General features: G+C 45.7%; 2 protein-coding genes across 2 annotated transcripts; both read right to left on the reverse strand.

Moving 5' to 3' along the window:
- Positions 1-950: 950 nt before the first annotated feature.
- On the reverse strand, positions 951-5,603 carry LOC142845107 (cystatin-9-like). Its single transcript, XM_075963862.1, has 3 exons — positions 5,394-5,603; positions 3,330-3,443; positions 951-2,411 (listed from the first exon to the last, which is right to left on the reverse strand). The coding sequence occupies exons 1-3, from the start codon at positions 5,601-5,603 to the stop codon at positions 2,325-2,327; spliced, it is 411 nt and encodes a 136-aa protein (XP_075819977.1). The 3' UTR covers positions 951-2,324.
- Positions 5,604-20,575: 14,972 nt separating this feature from the next.
- Positions 20,576-23,917, reverse strand: LOC142844090 (cystatin-C-like). Its single transcript, XM_075962405.1, has 3 exons — positions 23,588-23,917; positions 21,503-21,616; positions 20,576-20,898 (listed from the first exon to the last, which is right to left on the reverse strand). The coding sequence occupies exons 1-3, from the start codon at positions 23,810-23,812 to the stop codon at positions 20,815-20,817; spliced, it is 423 nt and encodes a 140-aa protein (XP_075818520.1). The 5' UTR covers positions 23,813-23,917; the 3' UTR covers positions 20,576-20,814.
- Positions 23,918-25,038: the final 1,121 nt, after the last annotated feature.

Below are 25,038 nucleotides of genomic sequence, written 5' to 3' on the forward strand. Positions count from 1 at the left end.
GGGCTTAAGGTTCTAAGGTTTTGCTGTCGTGTGAGTGGTGAGAAGAACTCAATTTGTCTCCTTCCAGTGGTTTGGTTTTATTTTTCTGTGGTACTGGGGTCAATTACTGAGCATTATGCAGGCTAAGCAGGCACTAGGTCACATCCCCAGCTCTTTTATGGTGGTTTTTAACAGCGCTTTTCCCAGTGTATTGTTTCATACCCAGACTCCAGGTTCTAGATCATGAAAGGTCTGACTTTCATCCGCTGATGAACACACAGAAAAACTTCTTTTATCTGGTGAATATATGCTCTAGCAAATGCACTAAAACCTATAGTCTGCAAGGCCTCACGACTGGTCCAACTACCATTATATATTGAATACAATATAATTTTATATGGTGCATCTCTAAGGAGATGCTCAACAAAAGCGAAAGAGCTCAACACTGAAAGCAATGGAGCCTGCAGTAGGAGGGGGCTCATCCAAGACTTCCAACTGCATCAGAGAGCACTGAGCACAATTGGTCCTCTGGGAGCACCACCTGGTCAGTAGATCCTTATTATGTTGCTGGAGGCCTCCTTAGGATCTCACATCTGATGAAAAACTAAGATAAAGGGCTGGAGAGATGGCTCAGTGGTTAAGAGCATTGCCTGCTCTTCCAAAGGTCCTGAGTTCAATTCCCGGCAACCACATGGTGGCTCACAACCATCTGTAATGAGGTCTGGTGCTCTCTTCTGGCCTGCAGTCATACACACAGACAGAATATTGTATACATAATTAGTAAATAAATAAATATTTTAAAAAAAAGAAAAACTAAGATAAAGAAAACTTTTAGAAATAAAACTTGTAGCCTTCATTTGGGCAAAGAAGAACACACACACAAATATACATACATATATTATATGCATCAGGAATGTCCAGTGACAAAGCTATGTTCTACCATTGTCTTCATTAGGGTTACTATTGCTGTGATGAAACATTATGACCAAAAGCAACCTGGAAAAGAAATGTTTTGCTTTTATTTTTGACTTACATATTCAAAGTCACAGTCAGTCCATTAAAGGAAGCCAAGACAGGAACTCAAACAGGGCAGGACCCAGGGAGAGGAGCTGTTGCAGAGGTCACTAATGAGTGCTGCTTACTGACTTACTTAGCCTGCTTTCTTAGAGAACCCAGGACCGCCAGCCCAGTGATGGTATCACTTAGAGTGGGTTCGATCCTTCCTCATCAATCATTAATTTTAAAAATGCCCCAAAGCTGGATCTTATGGAAACATTTTCCCAATCGAGGTTCCTTTTTTTTTTTTCCAAATAATTCTAGCTTGTGTTAAGTTAATGTAAGCTAGCCAGCATACGCATCATGAACAACAAGATTTTACGGACTGAAAGGAGAAGAAAGCTGAAGATACACCATATTTCAATGGCTAAGTAGTTGATTATATGTGTACTTTGTGAGAGGAGGGCCTAAGTGTTTGTTTTCTGGAGAAAGAGTGTAATAAAAGGTTCTGGGCAATTAATTGTAGGTTTTTTTATATATATCTTTGAAAAGCATCATTTTCAAGGCAGCTAGAGTTTTAGCTCGGTGAACATGTTGAGGTAATTTCTGGTTTTTATTTTATTGGTAGATTACAATTTTTTCTTTTTACTGATTTTGTTATTTGAATTTTTTTTGCCTGTGTTCTATGTATTCTGATTCCCTTATCCTTATCTTCCTCTCATCCCTGTTAATACCCCACCTTTCCACCATCCCCACATTTTTACCAGATTCGTGACTTATGGCTTTGTTTTGTGATCGTCTAGTTTATCAGGGACCTTTGTATGACACTTGGATTGGGACTATCTTTTGGAGTTTGATGGAGTCATCAGTGGGTACACAACTAAATGCAATGATTCTTCGTCTCCTAATAGTTCATCAGTGAAGAGTAGGTTCTCTGAGTCCTTCTGTCCATGACTGACTGCTGATGGGATGCTACCTGTGTAGACTTAGGGAAGACATCCACAGATGCTGCATTTGTCTTTGGAATGATTGTGTCTTCCGTATCTTCACCTCCAGGGACCACCTCTGACCTTCGTAGGCACATGAACATACACATACTACACACAAATACACATTAATAATAATAGTTTTTAGAAAGGATTTTCTAAAATTCAGAGAACATTGTGGAAGAAGGAACAGAAAAAAATGTAAGAGCCAGAAAATAAAGAGACGAGACATGAAATAAACACATAAAATCCCAGACACTTGCAAAAAGCATAGAGCTTCTTAAGCCTGTATTTGCTGCTTCCTAGGAACATCAGGTATCTTCAGAAAAAGGAGCAGGTGTGGACCAGTGCTGTGGGTCCTAGTCAGGGAAGCCCCGTAGAACAAGTATTTTTCAACATGTTGAACTGTTTTGAGCGTGGGGTGCTGATGGTGAAGGAGCAGATGAAGGTCTAAGGGAGCAATCAAAATAGAACAGGGGATGAAGGAGGCTCAGGAAGCCTGTGGTTTATTGTCAGGATCCTGTCTACTCAACTTTATCCCTTTCTTGACCAGCAGTTGGAAGATTTGGGCCTTTGATCTACAGGTGTAACCACCAACTCAAACTCTGCTTGAGTGGTGAACTGTCTGCATCTGGGCTTTCTCTTGATCCAGAGGCATTTGGGTGATTGTCCTTACCCAATAAATAAGTGACCCACAGAAGAACTTCTGGACTGTTACTGTGTGATGCAAGCTCCCAGGAACAGTAGAGGATGCTCTGTTCCAGAAGGAGTTGACTACTGTCAGACATAAGTCATTAGTTAAGCTACCAATTTTTCTTGATGAAAGTCTACCAGCCCTGGATGGCATTATCCCAAGAATTAGGTTGCCATTCTCATTGTCCCTCAGAAAAGCTGCTGTTCCTTCTGCTGGGCATAGGTTCTGAAGTGCAGACAGTGGGGCCCCTTCTCTCACTCCTTTTTTAGGCTGTATGTCAGTGAAGGGTCCCTAATATAGCATCAGAATTCACCAGGTTCTTTCCCCTGAATCCAGGAGAGGAGGATGACCACCAAACAATGAGCAATTGCTACTCATGCCCAGGATGCATGGGCATCATGAAGCCTTGACATCAACAAGGAACAGGCAGCTAATACTGGGAGTGGGCAGAGTTGGGGGCACAGGTTGGCCAGGCCTCTGTAGCTTGTACCCAGGCTGCCTGCCTTTTGGGACTCTTTTCTCATTAAGGCTTAGGAAGGAATTCTGGGAAATTTGCCACTAGTCACTTCCTGGGTCTTTAAGGATTGCTCTGTCATCTGCTCATGCACCGCCCCCCTCTCTCCCTGGCAGCACCCACAACTGTGAAAGGGGTGGATGCTGGTGCCCCGTCTTACTTTTTCCAGTTCAGGGTCATCCTGAAAGGGGCAGGTGTCCAGGCTATCCTCGAATGTCTTACAGATGGTCCTTCTCAGCCTCAGCTTCACGAGGAAAGTTGCTGGTAGCTTTTCCTGAAGAGAGAAAAAGCCTGACATGAGCAGACCCTTCTTGCTGCCTGTTTATATACCGGCCTCAGGTCTGTGGTCAGTATGGGGAGAGACCTGGACTGTCTCCTGAATTTGGAGCTTTCCAAGGCCTAGCATCTCTTTCTTGGAGGTGAAAGTCAAGGGCATAGTCTCTACCTTGGAGAGTTAAGAGTTTGGAGGTGACAGTCTGGTAGAAGCTAGGTGAAGTCACAGACTGAGTCATATACCACTAATATATCATCTGCCTCAAGTGTCCACATTCTACTCTACCAAATGAGCCTAAGCCTTACTCTCAATAGGTGTCAGAACCAATACCTGAACTCCTAGAGGACAGGCTCTGGGAGGGTAGTGGTTCTGCTGATAAGTCAGCCCAAAGAGATGAAGCCAGATCTGCAGCATACTGTCACAACTGTCACCTGATCTACATCAAGAAAAAATGCTCGTGTTTTGGTCACTGTGCACCAGCACACAGGATCGGAATGGTGGCTTTAGGGATAAGTTTTTATAATGTGTGCTCTAGAAACCTCCTCCTGCTTTCTTCCACTGTCTCTCCCTCATCCTTTTCCTAGTCTCTCATCCTTCCCATTCTTTCTTCCCACAAGGCCAATCCTGCCGATAGCTCATCCATAGCCATAGTCCACGGGTAAGACTCCAGCCCAAGAGAGCTCAGACAACAGAGTCATCTAGTGCTCTGCAGAGGTTCCCAGAGGTCACAGCGCTATGTAGGGCTGAAAGCCCTCTGCCTTTCTTCTGCTGAGGAAGGAGGAACAAAGTATCCCCCACCCATGACCACAAGGGTGACATAGGAGATGGGTATTGACATCTTGAGGACGTTCTGTAGGCATCCCATTACCAGGGATCATTTTAGGATGAAGAAGATGCTCTGATGTGGTCAATGAGCCGAGTGAGTCTGCCAGGGGCCCAGAGAAGGAGAGAATTGAGAGAAGGAGCTGAGCTGGCAGGTGGCTCTCAAGACTATTAGCTTGTCCCTGGCCACAAGTCAGCTGGTGAGTCCTCACCGCCTACTCTTTTGTTCACTCTCTCAATTTTTGTAATTGCTCATTTGTATGCATGTGTGTGCACATGCGTGTGCATGGAGCCTAGAGCGACACCAGAAGTTTTTCTCAGCAGCTCTTCTCTTTACTTTTTGACACAGGATATCTCACCGAAACTGAATCCCAGCTAGACTAGGCTGGTCAAAACCAGTCCCTCTCCAGACCTTCCTGTCTCTGCCTTCCCAGCTCTAGGATCACGTGTGTACCTGTGAGTCAGGCTTTTCACATGGGTGATGGGGATCCCAACTATCATCTCTCCGTTTATCTAGTAAGCATTTTACCAGCTGAGCCATCTTCCCAGCCTGCCAATTGCTTTACCATTTGAATATCTTTGTAAGTTGCCCATGGTCCTCTAAAGAAAACCTGACCATGTTCCTGTAAGTACCCCTAATTAAACTCATTTGATCAATAACAAAAAAGATAGACAAGCAGAAAAGGTATGAGTTGGGAAGAGGAAAGAAATAAACAAGGATACTGTGAAAATACACTATATGCATTTATGAACCGTCACACAAAGCCTATTATTGTGTATGGTAAATATACACTAGCAAAAATCTTAAATTGTGATTTGACATATTTTCAGTCTTTGTCTGTGGAACTTTTGTGCAAATATTTTCTTTACTCAGTAGAAATATCTCCCTAGATGCACTTATTCTAAAGTTATTATTATTAATTATTATTATTTTGACATAAATATCCAGAGCCTTCTGTATGTGAGTAGACTTCATTTAAAAGAATGTAAAGGCTAAAAAAGCATTCTAAACCACTGAGAACAACTGATTTGTCATATGTAACTCAACCACAGACTGCAAATGTCTAACCGAGACTGTCTTGCTGGCTCTGTCAGGAAAGAGTAACTCTAGTAGACAAGGTCACCCACCTGTACCTTTGAGAAACCCATGATGTGAACCGGTCTGTAGGCATACTCGTCCTTGTTCTGACTGTTGAATGCACTCACAGCAAACTTCACTATGTCAGGGTCACTGACTGGCTTATCAATGTAGAGTTTATCCTTTTCAGAACACCATGCGTGAGCTCCCTGGGCTTGGAAACCCAAGAGAAGTAACCATAATGCCCAAGGCAGAGCCATCTTCCCAGCTGGGCACGGTCTGCCTCCTGTAAGGTCTGGCACCTGTCTTAGCTCTTACAGCCCTACTTGCTTAGGTCTAACCCTTAAGTTCATTTCCTGGGCCCCAAACTCCTCCCTCAGGGCCTCCTCTCTGCCATCACAGTAAGTTCCTTCCACAGTTGGTACCACCTCTCCCAGGCAAAACTGTTCTTTCGCCTCCTGTCCTAGATGGAGCAAAAGGGGCCAGGCAGGTGGTTTGGGGGAGAACAAGCAAGGGGTTGGCAGAGGGGCCCCTGATCTGAGTCTAGCCACCCTTGTTTCCTGTGCCTCTCAGTGTGCAGCAGAGCCTTCCCATGATGCTCCACAGGAAGGGGCTGAAAGATTTATGCTGGCACCAGGTTTTAGGGAAAGGTCATTTCTGGGCGGGCCACTGGAGAAGACAATAACCCAGGAAAAGACAGATTTAAGATGTGTGAGAAGATGAGCATTTTGATAAGGGAGAATTGGAGCCTCTTGAATTGATGTCAGTTGTCTGCTCTTGACTTGACATTCCCAAGGAATGTTCCTCTGAGCCCCAGCCAGAGCAGGCATTCTTCTGCAGGACCCTGGGAGATGTTGCTGGCCTTGAGGTGTCCAGAGTGGCGAGATCCAATCTCAGGCGCACTTCCTAAATCCGGTTTCTTAGTCCCAGGGGTGTGCTGCTCCACCGCACTGTGCCTCATCCCAGCTAGCACGTCAGAGCCATCTCCTCGTGGGGTTCAACAGAGGGGCGGGCATTTGCACATAGATTATGGGGACTAGAAGGGGAAGAGATCCCTCAGGGTGGTGAGGAATGTGCCTGTTCTGTGGGCGCTGGTGCCCTCTTGTGGTCCGGATCATTACAGCGCAGGAAGTACAATTTCTGGGTGGGATTTCTGGAGAGATGGCCATAATCTCCAATCCAAGCAGCTAACTGGGAAGACACATCTGAACCACTCCTTTGAATAAAACCGAGGCCTTATTCCCATGGCGAAGTGGGAACCTGAGTCTCCTGTAAGTTATGTGGGAAAAAGCCATATCCACATTATAGCACACGAAATTCAGTCTTCTGCCCTTTTAGGAACCTAGGTTTTATTTTTCAAGGCATTTGTCTTCCTGGAAAGTGGAAATTACAAGCAAGTCATTCACTCTGGAGAGTGAGGTGAGATATTGGGGTGAACAGGACTGTGAATCTGGGAACCTGTGAGAGGATTTGGGTTGACCATGAAGAAAGCTGTTTTATCAGTGGACCATCTGTAGAGACTGGAGTGTTTAGGTAATTTTTCTGGTTACTACAATGCAGTTTCTAGAGGCCATAGCAGGAGGCAAAGAAGGCAATGAGTTCTTCGGTATTAGATGCACTGGAGTTTGAATCTCTCTTCTAGCTCTGGGATCTTTTACTTTATGTTAACTTCAGTTTCAGTGGCCATAAAATCAGAATTACCTCCCTCAGGGAACTGTGAAAGCGAAGGTGATGTGGTGAGCTTGGCACTGACAGAATGCCCGTCAGGACAGACACTCCACAAACAGTCTCTGTCACGTTTATCACCATCGCTGATTACGGGGAAATTGTCCCTGTATCAAGCATTAATCCCTCATCATCAGGTAGGTTACAAATAAGTTCTCATGGCTCCAAAGTATCTAAGATGCAGAATAGAGGTGCAGGAGGATGCTGGAGTCGGGGGCTCGTACCAGGTTTCCCAGGATGCTGTGGATGCAGGTTAAGAACTAGACTTATACATTGTCATGTGGTTTTAGTTCAGACTTTTGGTCTAATTTGGGTTGAGATCAGAGTTCAATAAAACTAATTCTGGATACTGAAACTGCACAGTTCCCTTGGAAAAGCTCTGTGTTGGCTGTCTGTCTGTCTGTCTGTCTGTCTGTTTGTCTGTCGTGGCAAACCACTCGAGATGCACACCTTAGAAGAGGGAAGACTTGTTTGCTTACAGCTTCAGAACTTTCAGTCAGTGGCTGCTTGACCCTGCTGCTTTCACTGGTGAGGCAGAATATCATGGCTGGAGGCCTGTGGTAAAGCTGCAGAGAAAGGAAGAGGGGTATAGATCTGGGGGGGGGGTGATTTATCAAAAAGTTTGCATATTGCAAAGGTTTCAGTCTTTCCTTCAGCCTCTGTTCCTCTCCTACGACGTGGTCAGATGCCACATTTAAACACCGTGTGGCCTTTCACAGCACCTTGTACCTGTTGGCTAATAAAACATACCCACCCACATGTCCCCTCTCCAGTGTCAGAACAGGTCCTGGGCTCTTTCTTTATTGGTAACAACTTTCGTTTCATTTTAAATAAGGCCCACGCCATAGCCGAGACCCTCGAAGCCTTCCCCCTACTCATTCCACTGGCCCTTACAATGGCGCTTTGTCCTGAGAGCTTTCTCTGCAGAGCTGCTTTTTGGAATCTTCCTGCCTCGAACCGCACCATGTCCACAGTACACAATGTTCTCAAAATTTTCTCTCTGACAGTTTTGGGCAGTGTTTATTGCTCCTAGTTCCAAAACTTTCTCTTTAGGCTTGGCCAATGTGGCCATTGTGGTCTTTCCCCCTTTCTTAATGGCTCTCTAGGCCCGGACAATGGCTGCTTTCTCCTGGAAATCATTCCATTCAGAGCCCTTTTTGGATCTCTTGAAGCGGTTTCCGTCAACTCTGCCAAATTTCCACTTCCTTGGCGAGTATTATTTAGAGAACAACCTCAAGTCTCCAACAGCGGACTTGTTTTGGAACTCTCAGACAGTAAACCACGACCGGTAAACCACGGCGGGGCTCACACTTCCTTTTGAAGGACCAAACACTGATTTTCTTATTTACTGCCTTCTTTAACTTTCCAGACCCAAGCTAACGTCTTTCTCAAGTGCCACCACAGTCCAGGTGAATTCTGGCCAAAGGTTTAGCTTGGAACCTATTTCTCCAATGCCCCGGGCAGGGGTCCCAGTGAAGAGACAACTAGGAGACTTATTAAAATAGAAATATATTGTTGGAGCCCACAAGACTATACAGTGAACGCACAGCTGACAGACCAATAGGCATGTCCACGGGAAGTGTGTAAGTACAAGTACTCATGGAATAACCTCTTTTGCAGAGCTGCGGGAACTCTTGTCTTTTGGAAAAGTCACTGTCATATCTGCGGAAACCTTGTGAAGCCATGATTCTTCCTTCGAAATGGGATTCGTTCCCAAAACACCTCAGCAGTACAACTTCTCCACAGGCAATAGAACAACCTTGCTCCATTCCCCCACACCAGGAGGCCTTGGAGGGGTGGCATTCACTCTTTGTCCTAACAGTCAAATTTACATAGAGTCAATCCCACAAAATTACCTAACAGACCACATAGAAATTTCTATAGAAGACAGGCACTGGGCAGGAAGGCAGCATGCCCCACCTCTGCTAACAAATCTGGGTGTTCCCAAAGCTGGTAGTCACAAAAGAGACTGGGCGAGGAGGATGGGTGGATCCAGGATTCAGGGATGTTTGGTAACTTTATCTAATGGTTTGGAATGTCAGGTACTTCCCCTTGAATGCTGGCTCTTTCCTGGGTCTGGTCACCTGTTCTGGAGTCCTGCTTTATCAGCTTCTACCTGCCCGCCTTTGTGATTTTGATATGCATGTTATCACTGTCCTTGCCTAAGGAATTTTCCAACTGCATCTGTAAAAACTGGAAACCTTGCTGAGAGCAGCCTTTACTCCCACTTTCTTTTTTCTCTTCACTACTTCTACTACTTCTCCTTACTTCCCCTCACTACTTCTGCTTCTTCCCTGTTCTTTCTTTTCCTTATTCTTTCTGTTATTCTTCTTCTCCACACCCTTTCACTTCATTTTCTCCCCTCGCACGAAAAATAAAGAACATGGAGAGGTAACATATTTGAGTTCATTTTTTTTTTTTTACCTTCAGATCCTTGCCTGCCACAGACATCTAATTCTGAGCCCTGAGGGTGTACTGAGGCTGGTGCTCATGGCCCCCGGATATCTTATATTGGTGTAGGTTTGTGCCCAGACTAGTCACTCACTGTTTTTAAGGCCAGAGTTGGACAGATTTGGTCTCAAATGAGTAGGCATATTTTCAGGCCAATGACCCAGGCAAGTTATAAGGAAAGGTTCCAAAAGAACATCAAGTAGTCAATCTGCCTCTTGGGGTTTGTATCAGAAGCTTGGCACAGGCAGAGAGTTTTCCTTTTATTTTAAGCTTGGCTGCATTTTCGAACTTGTGCAGTTATTACGTTGTCAAAAATAAAATAATGCTTCTTTGCTCATTCTGACTCAAAGAGTAGCTGTTAGGCCCAAATAGGGTGATTTGACTTGAGGGCCAGGACAGGAGAATGGGTGAGTGCTGGAGGCCCATTCTCTTAGGGGATGCCTCACTCCAGACACCCCAGAGAGGAGCAGGTGTAACAACAGCAAAGGGAACACGCCCTGACTGATGTGGGGAGCAATCTGCGGCACTTTAGGTTTTCTGGGCTACATGATGGCCTGAGATAACCATGGGAAATGCTTCATTTACTACAGTGAATTTTGAGTTTAAGACCTGGGTCCTCAGAGTCAAACACTGAGGGTTCAGAATTTGCATACAGGGCTCATGTATACAGGGCTCCCAGGCTGTCTCCCATCTCTGGGATCCCTTATGCTTCAAGACATTCTTTATCTGAGGATGCAACTCCATGATCTCAGAGGGCTGCAGTACTCTGCCTCTCTCTCTGCTCTTCTCCCTTCTCCCTTTCCAATACCCACTAAATAAATACCCACTTTCTCTGCATGGCGTGCCTAATAGGTCTCTCACCGGCTGTGTAGCTTCCTGCCTGGCACAGGCTGCTTTCATGGCCTGCTGTGGTCTCGTGGCCTGCTGCCCGCTGCTGCCACTTGGGGACCTGCAGTGTTTTCCCATGACAGTGGAAGAACAGAGAGTATTCTTTTTTTTTTAAGATTATTTACTTTTTTTTTTTTCGAGACAGGGTTTCTCTGTGGCTTTGGAGCCTGTCCTGGAACTAGCTCTGTAGACCAGGCTGGTCTCAAACTCACAGAGATTCGCCTGCCTCTGCCTCCCGAGTGCTGGGATTAAGGCGTGCGCCACCATCGCTATGTATACAGTGTTCTACCTGCATGCCAGAAGAGGGCACCAATTCTCATTATAGATGATTGTGAGTCACCACATGGTTGCAGGGAATTGAACTCAGGATCTATGGAAGAGCAGTCAGTGCTCTTAACCTCTGAGCTATCTCTCTAGCCCCCAGGCAGTGTTCTTAATTACTAATTTGCTCTGAAAACTTAACTTTTAATAAAATTTTAGAATCTCCATTTAACCAAACACCCCCTCCCTGAAGTCATTGCTTCTCATCCCAGGTCAGAATAGGCACCCTTTTAATGGAGGCCAGCAGGGTTTGGAACCTGATACATTCCCCATGAGCCTCTCTCCCTCTTCCTGTCAGCCTCACTAGACTGGGACTCTGCAGTGACCAGAGAAAGGGAGGACCATGTTCCGGTGGTGTGGTTTGAGCGCTGCTGGTCTTCAAAAGCAGCCACAGCTTGAGAGATGAAAACTGCGGCAGGAGATGCCTCTGGAGGGCTGAGTGTACAGCAAATGATTCTGATAGGCTGTGAGGTGTGGGGAGCCCCTAAATGACCCTCAACATCCTGCTCCTGCTGGCTCATTGGTCTATACTAAGCATGTGTTCACTGAATGAAGGATCACAGGTAAAGAAAGCTCAGAGAGATCATCGGCTCAGTGGTCACCAAAGGCCAGCCTGCAGTTGGTGCCTGTCTGTGCATCACAACAATGGGAACTCAGGTTAAAACCCAATCGTTCAAAGAGAGTTTGGTAGGGCTGTCAGAAGGGTAATACCAAGAATTGAAGTACACTTCTTAACTAGGATACTCATAAACCAAGCCTCTAAATCTGAATAGATTAAAGAGTCAGATAAGGAGTCTATCTATTTGATCCAAATAATTTGTTGATTACTTTTGGCAACTGAGCTCTAACCATACCTGGTGAATTTATCTGTATGAATAATAACACTTGCCAGGTGGTGGTGGCACATGCCTTTAATCCCAGCCCTCGGGAGGCAGAAGCAGGTGGATCTCTGTGAGTTTGAGGCCAGCCTCGGCTATAAGAGCTAGTTCTGGGACAGGCCCCAAAGCTACAGAGAAACCCCATCTTGAAGAACAAAACAAAACAAAACAAAACCCCCAAACAACTGAAAGGAAATGAATAAGAACATTCAGCAATGGCATGGGAACTTCCCTTTTCAGCTCCCAGGCATCAATTCAATAGAATCCTGGGATGGAAGCAGAGAGCTTTGCTGTGTCCAAGATGCCCCCATTAGTGCTAATCTGAGCAAATGGATGTATTAAAGCCATTGCTGAAATTACCCCACTAAGGATCTCTGGGAATCTTGGGCTTGACAGATTCAACTCTCTTTTGGGTCACCTGTGCAAGTTCCTAATGAACTACTGAGAGGGAGAGACAGAGACAGAGCGGGAGATAGACAGACAGACAGAGACAGAAACAGATAAAGACACAGACAGGGAGGAAGAGAATTACAAAGGTGGTCCTTTAGAGGTGGAGAGGGAATAGGTCATCTAGTGGAATTCGCCAGCTACAAAGGCAACCTGATGGAGCATGATGTACTGGACCAAGATAGACACCCAGCTTCTCCCAGGGCAAGCATCTTGCTTCTCTTCTTCTTCTGGAGTCAACTGCCCCCCTCTACCCCCCTTTGCAGAGAAAGGTTCAGTGAAGGCAGATCTTCATGAAAATCTATTAGAGAGGCCCATGTGTTCTTTTTGTAACAGAACACAGTTGAAAATATTGACTTTGATCAGAATATCATATTTAATAGCGTGCATGGAATGTCTGGCTTCCTTTCTGTGGTTTTGAGGCCTTGAGGAGGTTTTTTTGTTTGCTTGTTTTAATCTGTCAAAATTTCCAACAGAGCAGATTTTCAAAGACTCTGTGTGGTTATTTTGGCTCTATTTATTTTTATAAGTAATCAGGAGACTATATCCATTTTCACATAAGTTGATCTTACTGTGATTATTTTTAGTAAAAATGAAGGTTACTATTGAGAGAAGAATTAAGTTTGGGGGTCAGAAGAAAGCAAAGTCACGCTCTTTTTCACCCTATCTATATTCTACAACCTGCTGCACAAAAATAAATGCCTTGCACATATATTAGAGAGAATTTTAATCCTTGGCAATTTTGAAAAGCATTCTGCAGGCAAGTACCATTTCATATATAGAATTGTGTGTGTGTGTGTATGATGTGTATATACACGGTCATTCAGGAGCTTTTATGCATGCATGCGGTGTAAATGTGCATGTATGAATGGCAGGTGGAACCAGAGGATGACACTGAATGTCTTGTCTTCCTTCACTGCTCTCCATCCTATTCTTTGGGGACAGAGTCTTTACTGAGCCTGCAGCTCACTGATTCAGCCAGATTCACTAGCCAATAAGCTCCAGGGATTCTCTTAATTCCAACCCTCACATCCAGCACAGAGGTCACAGCCATGAACCGCCAATGCTGAATTTTACGTCAGTGCTCAGGAGCCAAACTCATGTCTTCATCCATGCTTACATAGTAGACACTTTACTGACGGAGCTATCTCCCAGCCTAGTTTTTCATATTCATTAATGCAATGCACAGTTGTCCATTATATTTGCCTCTTTATATCACACAAAATCGAGCATATAAACTCTCTCAGCTTGTGCATAAAACTGATGTTTTGACACTCTGGAAGGCAGTACTAATAAGACTTAATGAGTTACAAAAAACGTATAGTACATAAAGGGGGTAGAGGAACAAGTTCAGAGTGCCTGGGTATAGGTAGGGGGAAGTTAGGGGTGGATATACTCATGATATGTTATATATGAAATTGTCAAAGAATAAATAAAAATATTTCTATTAAAATTGATTTCTTAATATTCTACTTTATTTAGAAATGACCCATACAAATAATGAATATTTATGGACTCTAACACAATATAACATTAAGATTTTATATTACTGAAAAATATTTTTCCTTTTTGAGATATTGCCTCTATGAATCCCTGGCTGGATTAGAAATTGCTATGTAGACCAAGCTGGCCTTGAACCAACAGAGATCCACCTGCCTCTATAGTTGGAATCAAAGGCATGCGCCACTGTACCTAAACCCTTCCCTCTAAAAAAGATTTTTTGAAACAATGAACAGTACAAGAATAAATGTTTTCCCATGTGCATTCACCTAATTTACATGCTGTTAGCAATTACATATAAATTGCTCATGAACATGTTATATTAATGGGATTTGAGCTAGAAATGTAGACTTTGGGTTCATCTGAAAACACAGGAAGGAATGCCACCACTACCACTACCTCACATCCCCCTTCCCAAATACACACATAGGACCAAAGATATTTGGACCTCAAAGAAGATTGGATGGGGGAAGGAGTGATGGAGCACTTACGATTAAGGAATGAAGGATTAGCTTATCGGATGGTTAACTTTATAGGCCAAGCAATCGTCTATCCAAATATTTCAAAACATTTTTAAGAATGTCAAACGCGGGTAATCGATATCATAGTTTCTCTCCTTAGGATCAGGGACCATCATGGAAGAAAGGTCAGAAATATCGTAAGAACCAGAGGTCAAGGAGGGCCAGAATGGAAATGTGTCTTCTGGACATGGCAGGACCGCAGCGCTCATGAACTTGCAGAAGCTGTAGTTGCCTGCACAAGTTCAAGTAGTCAACATTCCAGAGTGGGGAGATGCTCCCAAGCCTCCACCTCTAGCTGAGGATGTATTGACAATTGATGGCTACTGGGGAGACTGGTGTGGCCCCTGATAGGTCACCCATGCTCTAAGGAGTAGCCCCATACCCGTGAGTTTATGGGCAACACAAACTGGACCCAGTGTCTTACAAAAACAAACAAATGAAACAAAAAGAATGTGAAACTGGGAGGAAGGATGGGGTAGATCAGGAAGGCGTAAGGAATGAATATGGTCAGAAAATATTATATTTACTTACCCAATTCTCATAGACTTAGTAAAAGAATATTACATTTAAAAATGATGTTAAAGGAACTATAAAGACAATTGGGAAGAAATGTGGTGGTTGGTGATGGTTTGTCCCAAGGCAACAGAATGTAATATGCTGGCTTTTGTTTTCTTTTCACAGCCAGAGAGTCTTATGGGTCAACAATAAGGCACCTGTGATCAATTGGATTTTTAGTTAACCCATGTGTCAAGAGGGAATCTTGTATTTGGAAGAAGGCAAATGCATTTACAAGGCAGTTTGCTACACATCTGGCCTGCATGCTGGCAACGTGTGCTTGCAACTCTCCTCTATGTGCTGACTCACATCTAAAAACTTTGAAAGTAATCCCATCCTACTCCCAATTTGTTTTTCTCGGGCCACGTGAAAAGTTCAGCCTTCCTGAGAACTACTCTGGGTACTGGCCAAGAATAAAGTGTCTCTGTAAAGCTCAATGCAATCCCAGTTGCTGTGTTTTTGAAGAAAAGACCTTTTGAGTTGGCCACATAAGACTTTCCCCCTGTGGGATGGAATGTTTCACCAGCTAGAGCACCAGGTAGTGCAAATGGACATTTCCTGTCCTTCCCTCCCCTATGCCTGCTCCCCATCCTAGCAGCTGCTTCCAAATTACCATATAGAGACTTAATATTATTTACAAAAGCTCAGCAAATAGCTCAAGCTTGTTACTAAGTAGCTCTTACAATTAATTGTCTATTAACCTATGTATTGGCCCATGGCTAGTGGCTTTACCTGTCCTCTAGCATGCCTTGCTTCTTGGACAGCTGACTGGCATCTCTTGACCCCACACTTCTCCTTCCAATCATCCTTTAGTTTTGTCACCCTGCCTATACTTCCTACCTGACTACTAGCCAATCAGCATTTTGTTAAACTTCAATCCATCCGTTACCCTTTGTCTTATATCAGGGTATAAAGAAACTCTGCCAGGCATGGTGATGGATGTCTATAATTGTGGTACTCAGGAAGCTAAGGCAGGAGAGTCTTGAGTTTGAGAACAGGAAACTTAGTGAGACCCCAAAAAAATGTTCTCTGACTTACCTCATCAAACACATCAGAGGACTCCCATTTTAGAAAAGTGTCCTGTTGCCGGGCGGTGGTGGCGCACACCTTTAATCCCAGCACTCGGGAGGCAGAGGCAGGCGGATCTCTAGGAGTTCGAGACCAGCCTGGTCTACAGAGCTAGTTCCAGGACAGGCTCCAAAACCACAGAGAAACCCTGTCTCGAAAAACCAAAAAAAAAAAAAAAAAAAAAAAAAAAAGAAAAGTGTCCTGTCCCCTGCACTGAGAACAGGGCTGGTGAACAGAAGGGCCAAGAGTCTGGGCAGACTTTCCCTTGCTGGGTTTCTTCCCTCTGGATTTTAGCATATTAGCACTAAATCAGATTCCCTTTTCCCCGTTACATTTCTCCACATAGTTGGCTGGTTTTCATGTCAGCTCGACATAGGCTAGAGTCATTTTGGAAGAGGGAGCTTCAGTTGAGAAAATGCTTCCACCAGATTGGCCTGTGGGCAAGCCTGTGGTATATTTTCTTGCTTAATGATTGCGGTGGTTTGTATGCTCACGGGGCATGGTACTATTTGAAAGGATTAAGAGATGTGACTTTTTAGGAGCAAATGTGTCACTTTGTTGTTCCAAGGGCCCAAGCCAGGCCCAGAGACTCTCTCTTTTGGGTGTAGAACTTGTGGATTTCTCTAGCACCATGTCTACCTGTGTGCTGCCATGCTCCCTGCCACAGTGATAACAGAGTAAACCTCAGAATCTGTAAACAAGTCCAATTAAATGCTTTCTTTTATAGGAGCTGGCATGGCAATGGTACCTCTTCACAGCAATAGAACATCGACTAAAATGATCATTGATGTGCATAAGCTCATCCCCTTGGGTGGAGAATCCTGGATGGTATAAGAAAAAGTAGGCTGATTCAGACATGGGGAACAAGCCAGTGAATAGCACCCACTCATGGCCTTTGCATTGGTTCCTGCCTCTAGGTTCCTGCATTGAGTTCCTGCTCTGCCTTCCTTTGGATGATGGAGTAAGGGGAAATAAAGTCTTGTATCCTCAAGTTGACTATGGTCATGGAGCTTTATCACAGCAATAGAAACCTTAACTCATCATGGCTGACTGTGTTTTAATCATGCATATGCAATGAGTCTTCAAACATGCCCCTCAAAAGAGGGTCATAGCCAGGAGGTGGTGGCGCACGCCTTTAATCCCAGCACTTGGGAGGCAGAGGCAGGCGGATCTCTGTGAGTTCAAGACCAGCCTGGTCTACAGAGCTAGTTCCAGGACAGGCTCCAAAGCCACAAAGAAACCCTGTCTCGAAAATCAAAAAAAAAGGGGGGGGGCCATAGTGTTTTCAGATGTGTGATGTACAGATCGGGGTGGAAGGATAGAAAGGGCCTGGGTAGCTCATGTCTGAATGAAAAAAAGAAAAGGAAAGGAAAAGGACATGGCTAGTTCTGGGTTTTGATACCAGATGAATGAAGAAAAAAAAGGGAAAGGAACATGATTGTTCCTAGATATGGTGGAGGGGAAGTTGGTTTTTTTTTCTTTTGTTTTGTTTTTTGAGACAGGGTTTCTCTGTGGTTTTGGAGCCTGTCCTGGAACTAGCTCTGTAGACCAGGCTGGTCTTGAACTCACAGAGATCCGCCTGCCTCTGCCTCCCAAGTGCTGGCCTCGAACTCATAAAGATCTGCCTGCCTCTGCCTCCAGGGTTCTGAGAGAGAAAGTTTATTATAGATACGTAGGACTGCCTAGCCAGAGGCAGGGACATTTGGGAATTCCCAAATAGACCTCACCCTGAGCCACGTGAGGAGAGGAGGGAGGGGAAAGAAGAGGAGAGGGCAGGGGAACTAGGTGCAGCAGTTAGGAGGCCCAAAAGAGTGGAGGGATAAGCAAAAATGTCTGGATCACTGGATCGTATAGGGAAGGGGAACTTTGGGAGAAACATTACAGTCCCGGACTGGAGAAGTTTAGGATGGGGCAGGTATGCCAGCCAGGAGGACCGGAGAGAGACAGGGAGAACCTGGCACCAGTGTCAGCTTTGGTATGTTCTAGGTTTGAGATGTAACAGTGTCCTTCTCCCAGGCCCACCTATGCAGTTTTCATCTGTACACTTGGTACAAGCATATACTTTCCCCCCCTGTCTTTTGCTGTGCTGCCATTCACAAATGCTGCATGTTTCTTTCAAATCAAAGGTTTGGAGCAAATGTGCATTGAGCAAATCTACGGGTGCCACTTATGTAGTGTGCTATAACTTCCTGTCTTTGTGTCACATTTTGATAATTTTCATAGTATTTCTGACTTTTTCATTAGTTATGGTGTGATCTAGAACCTTAGATATTATTACTGTCATTGTTTTGATATTTAGTTTTGTCACCTTGACATGATGTAGAACCATCTGGGAATGGAGTCTCCATGAGGGATTGCCCAATAATATTTTATCACAACAGAAACGGAACTAGTACAGTACCATGTGGTCTTGTGGTCTTGTGTCCTTGTGGTATTGGGGTTGAACTCAGGCTAAATGAGAACTCTACCGCTCACATCCATCTCCAGCCATTTCTAAGTTTTTATTTTGAGGCAGTCTCTCGATGAGCTGCCTAGGCTAGCCTTGACCTTAAATTCCTCCAGTCTAAGCTTTCCAGCTAGCTAAAACTACAGTTCTGTGGCACCAGAGTGCCAAATGAGTGTCAGCACAGCTCCACAGCTGTATTGCTCGATCTCCGCAGGCCTCTGTATCTCTCTGGGATGTGACGGCATTGAAAATAGGCCAATGTGTCAGTCATCCTACAACGAATTCTTAAGTTTCAAGTGAAAGAGCAACCTATGCTCTCAACTACCGAGCCGTCTCTCCAGCCCCAGGTGAGGGTTACTTAGCTTGTTTCCTTTACTTGAGTGTGAATAGGTACAGCTGTGAGAAGGCACGCACAAGCATGAGAGTGCTCTTACTTTATGCCATTTATCTTGGGAGATTTGTTAGGGGTAGAATTGTTAGGCTTATGGGATGTTGTGTTTAACCACTTAAAGAATATGTCCAGGCAGTTTTCCAAATCATTTTCACTACCCTCACCAGATGAGTTGGGATTTCTATTCATTAATTTCTCTTTTTTCAATGATAGCTATGTTATGGGTATGAAGTGGGAACTGAAGCTTTTAACTTACCTTAAGATTTATGTTAAGTTTAATCCCAGCACTCGGGAGGCAGAGGCAGGCGGATCTCTGAGTTCGAGGCCAGCCTGGTCTACAAGAGTTAGTTCCAGGACAGGCTCCAAAGCTACAGAGAAACCCTGTCTCGAAAAACCAAAAAAAAAAAAAAGATTTACGTTAAGTATTCATGTATGTGCTACTCTGTTTTGCATATCTTCTTTAGAGATATGCCTATTGAGACTTTTTGTAATTTTTAATTGGGTTGTAATTTTTAAAAAAATTAACTTTCTTATGAGATTGCCTTCATTTTCTAGTTTCAACATTTTTCTAAAAGGAGATTTGCTTAGGTGGCTTTCTTTCTTTTCTTTTTTTTTTTTTGAGACAGGGTTCCTCTGTGTAGCTCTGGCTGTCCTGAAACTTGCTCTGTAGACCAATGAACTCACAGAGATCCACCTGCCTCTTAGGTAGTTTTCTTATTGGTTTTTAATAACTCTTTATGCATTCTGGATATGAATTGTGTATCAGATATATAAACTAATTGTTTGTGTGTGTGTGTGTGTGTGTGTGTGTGAGAGAGAGAGAGAGAGAGAGAGAGAGAGAGAGAGAGAGAGAGAGAGAGAGAGAGAGATTTGTATACCATCTTTTCATTCTTTAAATTTAACTGGTAAGTAAATATGGATTACTGGAAAATTTTCAGAGTAAAACTTGGATCAGGTACCAGGCCAGGACAATCACTGAGATAAGCAAAAGATATGAGAACCTGGATGAGGATGTGCTGAGCCAAGTTGGTGCTGTAGACACAATGGTGGAAGCCAGGACGGTGGGTCTGTCACTATAGGGTGGGGCCTTGGTGACTGTAAGGCAGCCTCTTTAGGGGCTGTAGTGATGGCGCCTCTGTCATGATTACTGTGGCAGTCCTAGAAGTACAGAGCCATGGGAACACACAGTGTCACTGCCTGCTGGTGCCCATCCAGGAAGTGTGGCCAGTTCCCTTAGTTAGCTCATCAGTGACCTGGGTTTGGGCCAAAGACAAACAAATTGCTACTGTTCAGGATCAAAGGACTCTTAAAAGGACAGATGTTCTTAGGAAGCGCTGTGATTTGAGCACTCCTGTGGACAGAAGGGAGCTTCCTGATGCAGTCCTGACCATTTTGAGGATTTGAATGCAGGTCCCATAGCTGGGCTTACTCCCCTTTGCACTGAGTGGTAGGTGGATGGACCCTGAGAACTTGTAATTGCCTCCCATACTGGGGCGCTGAGATGTCCCTGATGGACGTAACTGAGGTGATGTTACTAACTTGAACTCTGCTTGAAGTTGGAGTCGACCTTATGTCAGTCCATGTGTGTTGAAATCTCCCCCATGAAGTTGTGTAAGTATTGTGTTATGTTAGGGAAGAAAAGGGCTGGGGGCATCCATCTGTCATCCTCATAGGCTATCGTGGCCCGGGGTGTGTAGGACCAGGGCTGCCTCAGCTCTGGGTTGTCACTCTACCTGGGACGCTGGCTGTTTTCCTCCTCAACACACACATACACAGTTTCTATTGTGTGCCGAGTAGATGGCGTCATCATCAGAGTGTCTTAGTGAAGGCAGTTCCCTCCATCACGTCACCTCTGCAGAAGCTGGTACCTTTCACCTGCCTCACTGTGACTCCCTCCCATGGGCAGAGGCAAAGCTTCAGAGTGGCAGCTCAGGTCACTCCTGGCACTTGTGACGGCATCCCGATATGCATGTGGATAGAAGCCTTGAGCTCTTGTTTTGTCTTGCTTGCTGCATATCCTGAGACAGAAACAACTCAGAAGGAGCCAAAGGAAATCTTTATTGTTTTTTTTAATTGAGCAAGGCATGACAGGTACTGCAGGGAGAAGAGTGGAACCAGGCGACAGCTGTTCAGATGGGCAGAACCTGTCTGCAGCAGCTGCTCTACTGTCGCCTGGAGCTGACACGCTGGAGATGTCCCCCAGAGCTAGAGCACCCTCCCAAGGGATGGGACACTACAGGGAAGGAGGGGAGTTGAAGTGAGGAGCAGTCTCCATCACCCTTAGGCAGTCTTGCAGCTGGATTTTGTCAGGGAGTGAGTGCCTTCCCAGGGCACGGTGTAGATCTGGAAGGAGCAGAGTGTCTTCTGCAAAAGGGGGCAAAGAGAAACAATGAGCACGATGATATAGTTAAAAAGAGAAGTTCACATCCCAGGATGATGGAACAGCTGTGGAATGATGGACGCAAAACTCTTTTCCCCTTCTAAGTCCCAGGACACTCAGCAGGATCTGCTCATTGCTCCTCCTACATGTGTCCCCTTTCCTGGCTCCATGATTCCACATTCTTCAGCTCCAGCACAACTTGTGAAAGAAGGAGTAGCTTGTGTGAGGCATGGGAGCCCTAAGATAGGATTAAAAAGAGCCTTTCTTTCCAGTAAGAATCCTGTAGCTGCCTCTAGTCCAGTAAGTATTGTCCCCTTAGTATCCCAAATTCCAGGATAAATTCATTCAGCAATTAAACCAATCATGTGAACACACTTTCTTTCCCTAACCCTATATATGGGCACAGGTCTGTATTGGCATGATCATACATATGCCAAACATCTACCTGTAGATGCTCCGGAATCACTACTCCCTCAACCTGTACTTCTCCACTGTGTACAGAGGCTCTCCAAATGTACCCATTTCCATTCAAATCATTCACCAATCCATTTTCCTGTGGGATTGCTCCTGGCCCTATCAGGTACATACCCTCATCAGATGGGGCTGGTCATGGAAAGGACATTCTGCCAAGTTTGGCTGGGACTTGGTGCATGTGGTTCGGCCTACCATCACATCCAAATAGTAGTTTACTCCAGCCACAATCTACAATGAAAAGACAATAGTCCCGTTAAATCAATTATATGCAGCCACCTTAGACCACAGTATTAAGTGTTTACCTAGGCCTTATGCCTGCTTTGTTGAGAAGCCAGAACTCTCACAGAGAATACAAGCCAACTCTTCCAGACAAGCAGCCTCAGGCCCTGCAGGTAATTGTTTTATTCTAAGCAACCCTGACAAAGTGGCATGTGTAGCTGAGTAAGAGGAAAAGAAGCAGGGCACAAAAAGCAGAAGCCAGGGCTGACAAACCCTTTAGTGGTCAGGAAGGAAAGAACCGGGTCTGGGGATACAGCCAGGGTGTTGCTCTGGGAGCTCAGAGTTGTTTGGATGAGAAGCAAAGGCTCTGGGCTGCAGTGTGGGATTAGCTCAAGCCTGCTGACTGTGGCTTCCTCTGGCTGAAGACACTGTAGCCCTGGAGCAAAGCCAGACCTTCTTCCCCATCACAGCAGGAAGCATAGAGGGAACCCATTCCTTTGATTTACCCCAACTCCCTCCTTCCAGGGACAAGAGGATGTGGGATGCTCTGCAGGCAGGGATGTTTCAAACCAGAGGAAAAAGTGCCATTAATGGCTTCCTCCGTCAGTGAGATTGTCCAGGGAGAATTTCCTTAAGCGTGTCATGTCATTCTCCTGTATGCCTTCCGTTTGCAATTTAAGAATAGAGCTTATCTGTCTCCCGGGACAGGGCACCCCAGACCAACTTGTCAGAAATGTGAAGCAGACTGAGGGACCTGGGTCAGGGCTGTACATTGCTCTGTGGGACTAGAAAATCAGCTCTTGATTTTCTGGGATCCTAGTTTTCCCGATTATTTTGTCTATTTCCCTCTAGAGCCATAATTGAGGAGGGCTGCTGGCTAAGATTGCTCTCTTGGGGCAATTACCAATTTCTGAGACTGCTCCCACGGACATTCCAGGGCCATACGAGGAAAGCAAGGCTCCCCAGAACAGTTAGATGGCACCTTCTGAGAAGACCCAAGATGGGGCTTGCCTAGTGCCCTGCACCAACAGTATATGGCCAAGAGACTCTACACCAGTCTACACAATCACATGTCCCTTAAGGATGGGGGCCTCTCCCGAGAAATGTGTCCCATGGGCACTGTGGAGAATCAAACCATACATGTACAAGCTAAAGCGGCTGTAGCATCACTGGGTCGTCTACCGTAGGGGGACCACCCCATACACACCAAATCATGGCGGAAGAGAACCTCGTCATGGGGCACCATGCTCACCACAGCTGGCTGGACCATCCACATTGCTAAAGACAGCAAGACACAGCAAGCACTACTCAGAGAAAGGCAGGTTGCCGGACTGATTGGAAATAACTCATGCCGGGAGAGTCTAGGAACTCTGGAGACCAGCTAAGTGAGGTTTTGAGTGAAGGAACTGCGTGTCTGTTTGGTATGTAGAGAATGCCCCTGTTTTCAGGAAGTGTTGACATTCACAAACGTACACAAAAACACACACTCAGGTACACGTGCGTCTGAGTAGAGCGCAGAGAACAGAGCAAATGTGGCTAAGCGTTTACTGGAGGGGCAGGAGAAAATCTGCGTGCCAGTCGTAAGAAGTTTAAAGAAGGGCGCTTACTCAGTGAGGGCAGATGCAAGCAAGGCCTACTTATCCTTATCCCAGGTCATTAACCCCAGGAGGCTGGTGGCGGCTAACTCAGCGCAGGAGACTCTAACCTGCAGCTTTGGTGCCTCTCTTCGGCAGACTTTTAGAAACAGAACTAAGAGGGTTGGTGCCCACCCGCAGTGCTCTTCTGGGTTTCAGGATAAACCAGAGGGGTAATAACCCTGGAAACACATTGAGGAGGGCTGAGAAGCAGGGAAGGAGGTGGACCGCTCCCGCGAGGAGCACTGGCGGCAGCGGCCAAGTTTCTGCAGACGCGAACCGCGCCCTAGCCAGGGGCGCCTGGTTAGGACTGCCCGAGAGCAGGGGGGCAGCGGGGGCCACTCACCTGCTTACGGGCTCTTAACACCTGCATGGCGCGGCTGTGGTACGCGTCGTTGCTGCCCTTGTTGTACTCGCTGATGGCGAAGTCCACCGCTCGCTGCACGCCCTCTTCGTTGACATTGGCCTCCTGCAGGCCTCCCAACAGGCGCGGACTTTGCTTGGGGGTCGCGGCCGAGGCCAAGGCCAGGATCGCCATCAGGAGCAGCGGGGCGCGTAACGGGCTGGCCATGGTTGGCTGGGACAAGGGATGGTACTCCAACTAGACTCGGAGTTGCGGCTGAACTGAAACTACTAACACCGCGCAGCTTTTACCCAATTGACAGACTTGGGGACCAGCCTCTGCTCCCGGCTCCTCCTTTTCCGGCTACCACCCTCTCCTCTTCTTCCGTCCCGCCCCTACTCCCTACTCCCGGCCCCGCCTCCTCCGCACCATCCCTCCCCCTTCTATAGTTCTCCCTTCCCCTCCCTCCCTTTCTGGTCTCTCTAGCTGGGAGCTGTCGGAGCTGGCCAACTCCTACTCCCCCGCCCTTCCCCCCACTCAGCCGCGCCCTTCTAGCCTCGCCCTTACTTCTTCACTCTTAGCTCTCTGTTCTTCCCAGTTCCTCTTCTCCAGGACCCTGTTCCACAGCTTCCCCTTTCACTCTTAGTTCCCAGTTTCTTTAAAGTCTGGTTTCAATAGAGAAGCCATTGCTTTCCAAACCCTAAAATGCCCGTGACTTCTGAACTCTGTTTTTCCAGAGAGGAAAAGGGCAACCAGCCTTTAACTTCCTGGGTCTTCAGAGTTCAGCCTTGATCTGCGAGTGCTCACTATCAGGAAAGACTCTGAGCAGGGCTGTTATTGCAAGTGCCTGCCGGACTTGTCCTAAGACACTTCCTTATCAAAAGAAGAGGAATTGACCCTGAGAGGTGGGGAGTGGGAAAGAATCTAGGGCTGTGTTGCTACTTATTATCCTTAAAGAAACCATTCCAGGTATCTTTCTGAGCAAGCCAGGAGCAGGAGACAGCAGCACAAATGGCCAAGCCTTGGACAGACATTGCAGCAGACTACCCAGTAGTGATACAACATGAACCTCCTGTGTCTTTCACGCTTCCTGATAGACAGGTTAAAAACTACTGATGTGAGAGATTGGGTGTGGTGTCTCATGTTTTTAATTCCAGCACAGGGATGGCACAAACTGGTGGACCTCTGTTAGCTCAAGGCCAGGTTGGTACGTCTGTACTTCCAGGTAGCCAGAGCTACACAGTGAGATCCTGTTCTTAAAACAAAACAAAACAAAACAAGCAACCAAACAAACAAAAACTCAATTCCCAGTGTTCCTTGTTTCTAACCAGGAAAGTCCTGTTGAATCTCCTCACTTGAACCGTAGCTATTCCCTCACCTGGTGCTGTTTTCCTTATCTGGGTGGAACTCCTTGTCTGTTTAAATTCTAAAGAAACCACCGGGCGGTGGTGGTG

Source organism: Microtus pennsylvanicus, chromosome 2 (genome assembly GCF_037038515.1).
Source record: "Microtus pennsylvanicus isolate mMicPen1 chromosome 2, mMicPen1.hap1, whole genome shotgun sequence".
Lineage (NCBI taxonomy): Eukaryota > Metazoa > Chordata > Mammalia > Rodentia > Cricetidae > Microtus > Microtus pennsylvanicus.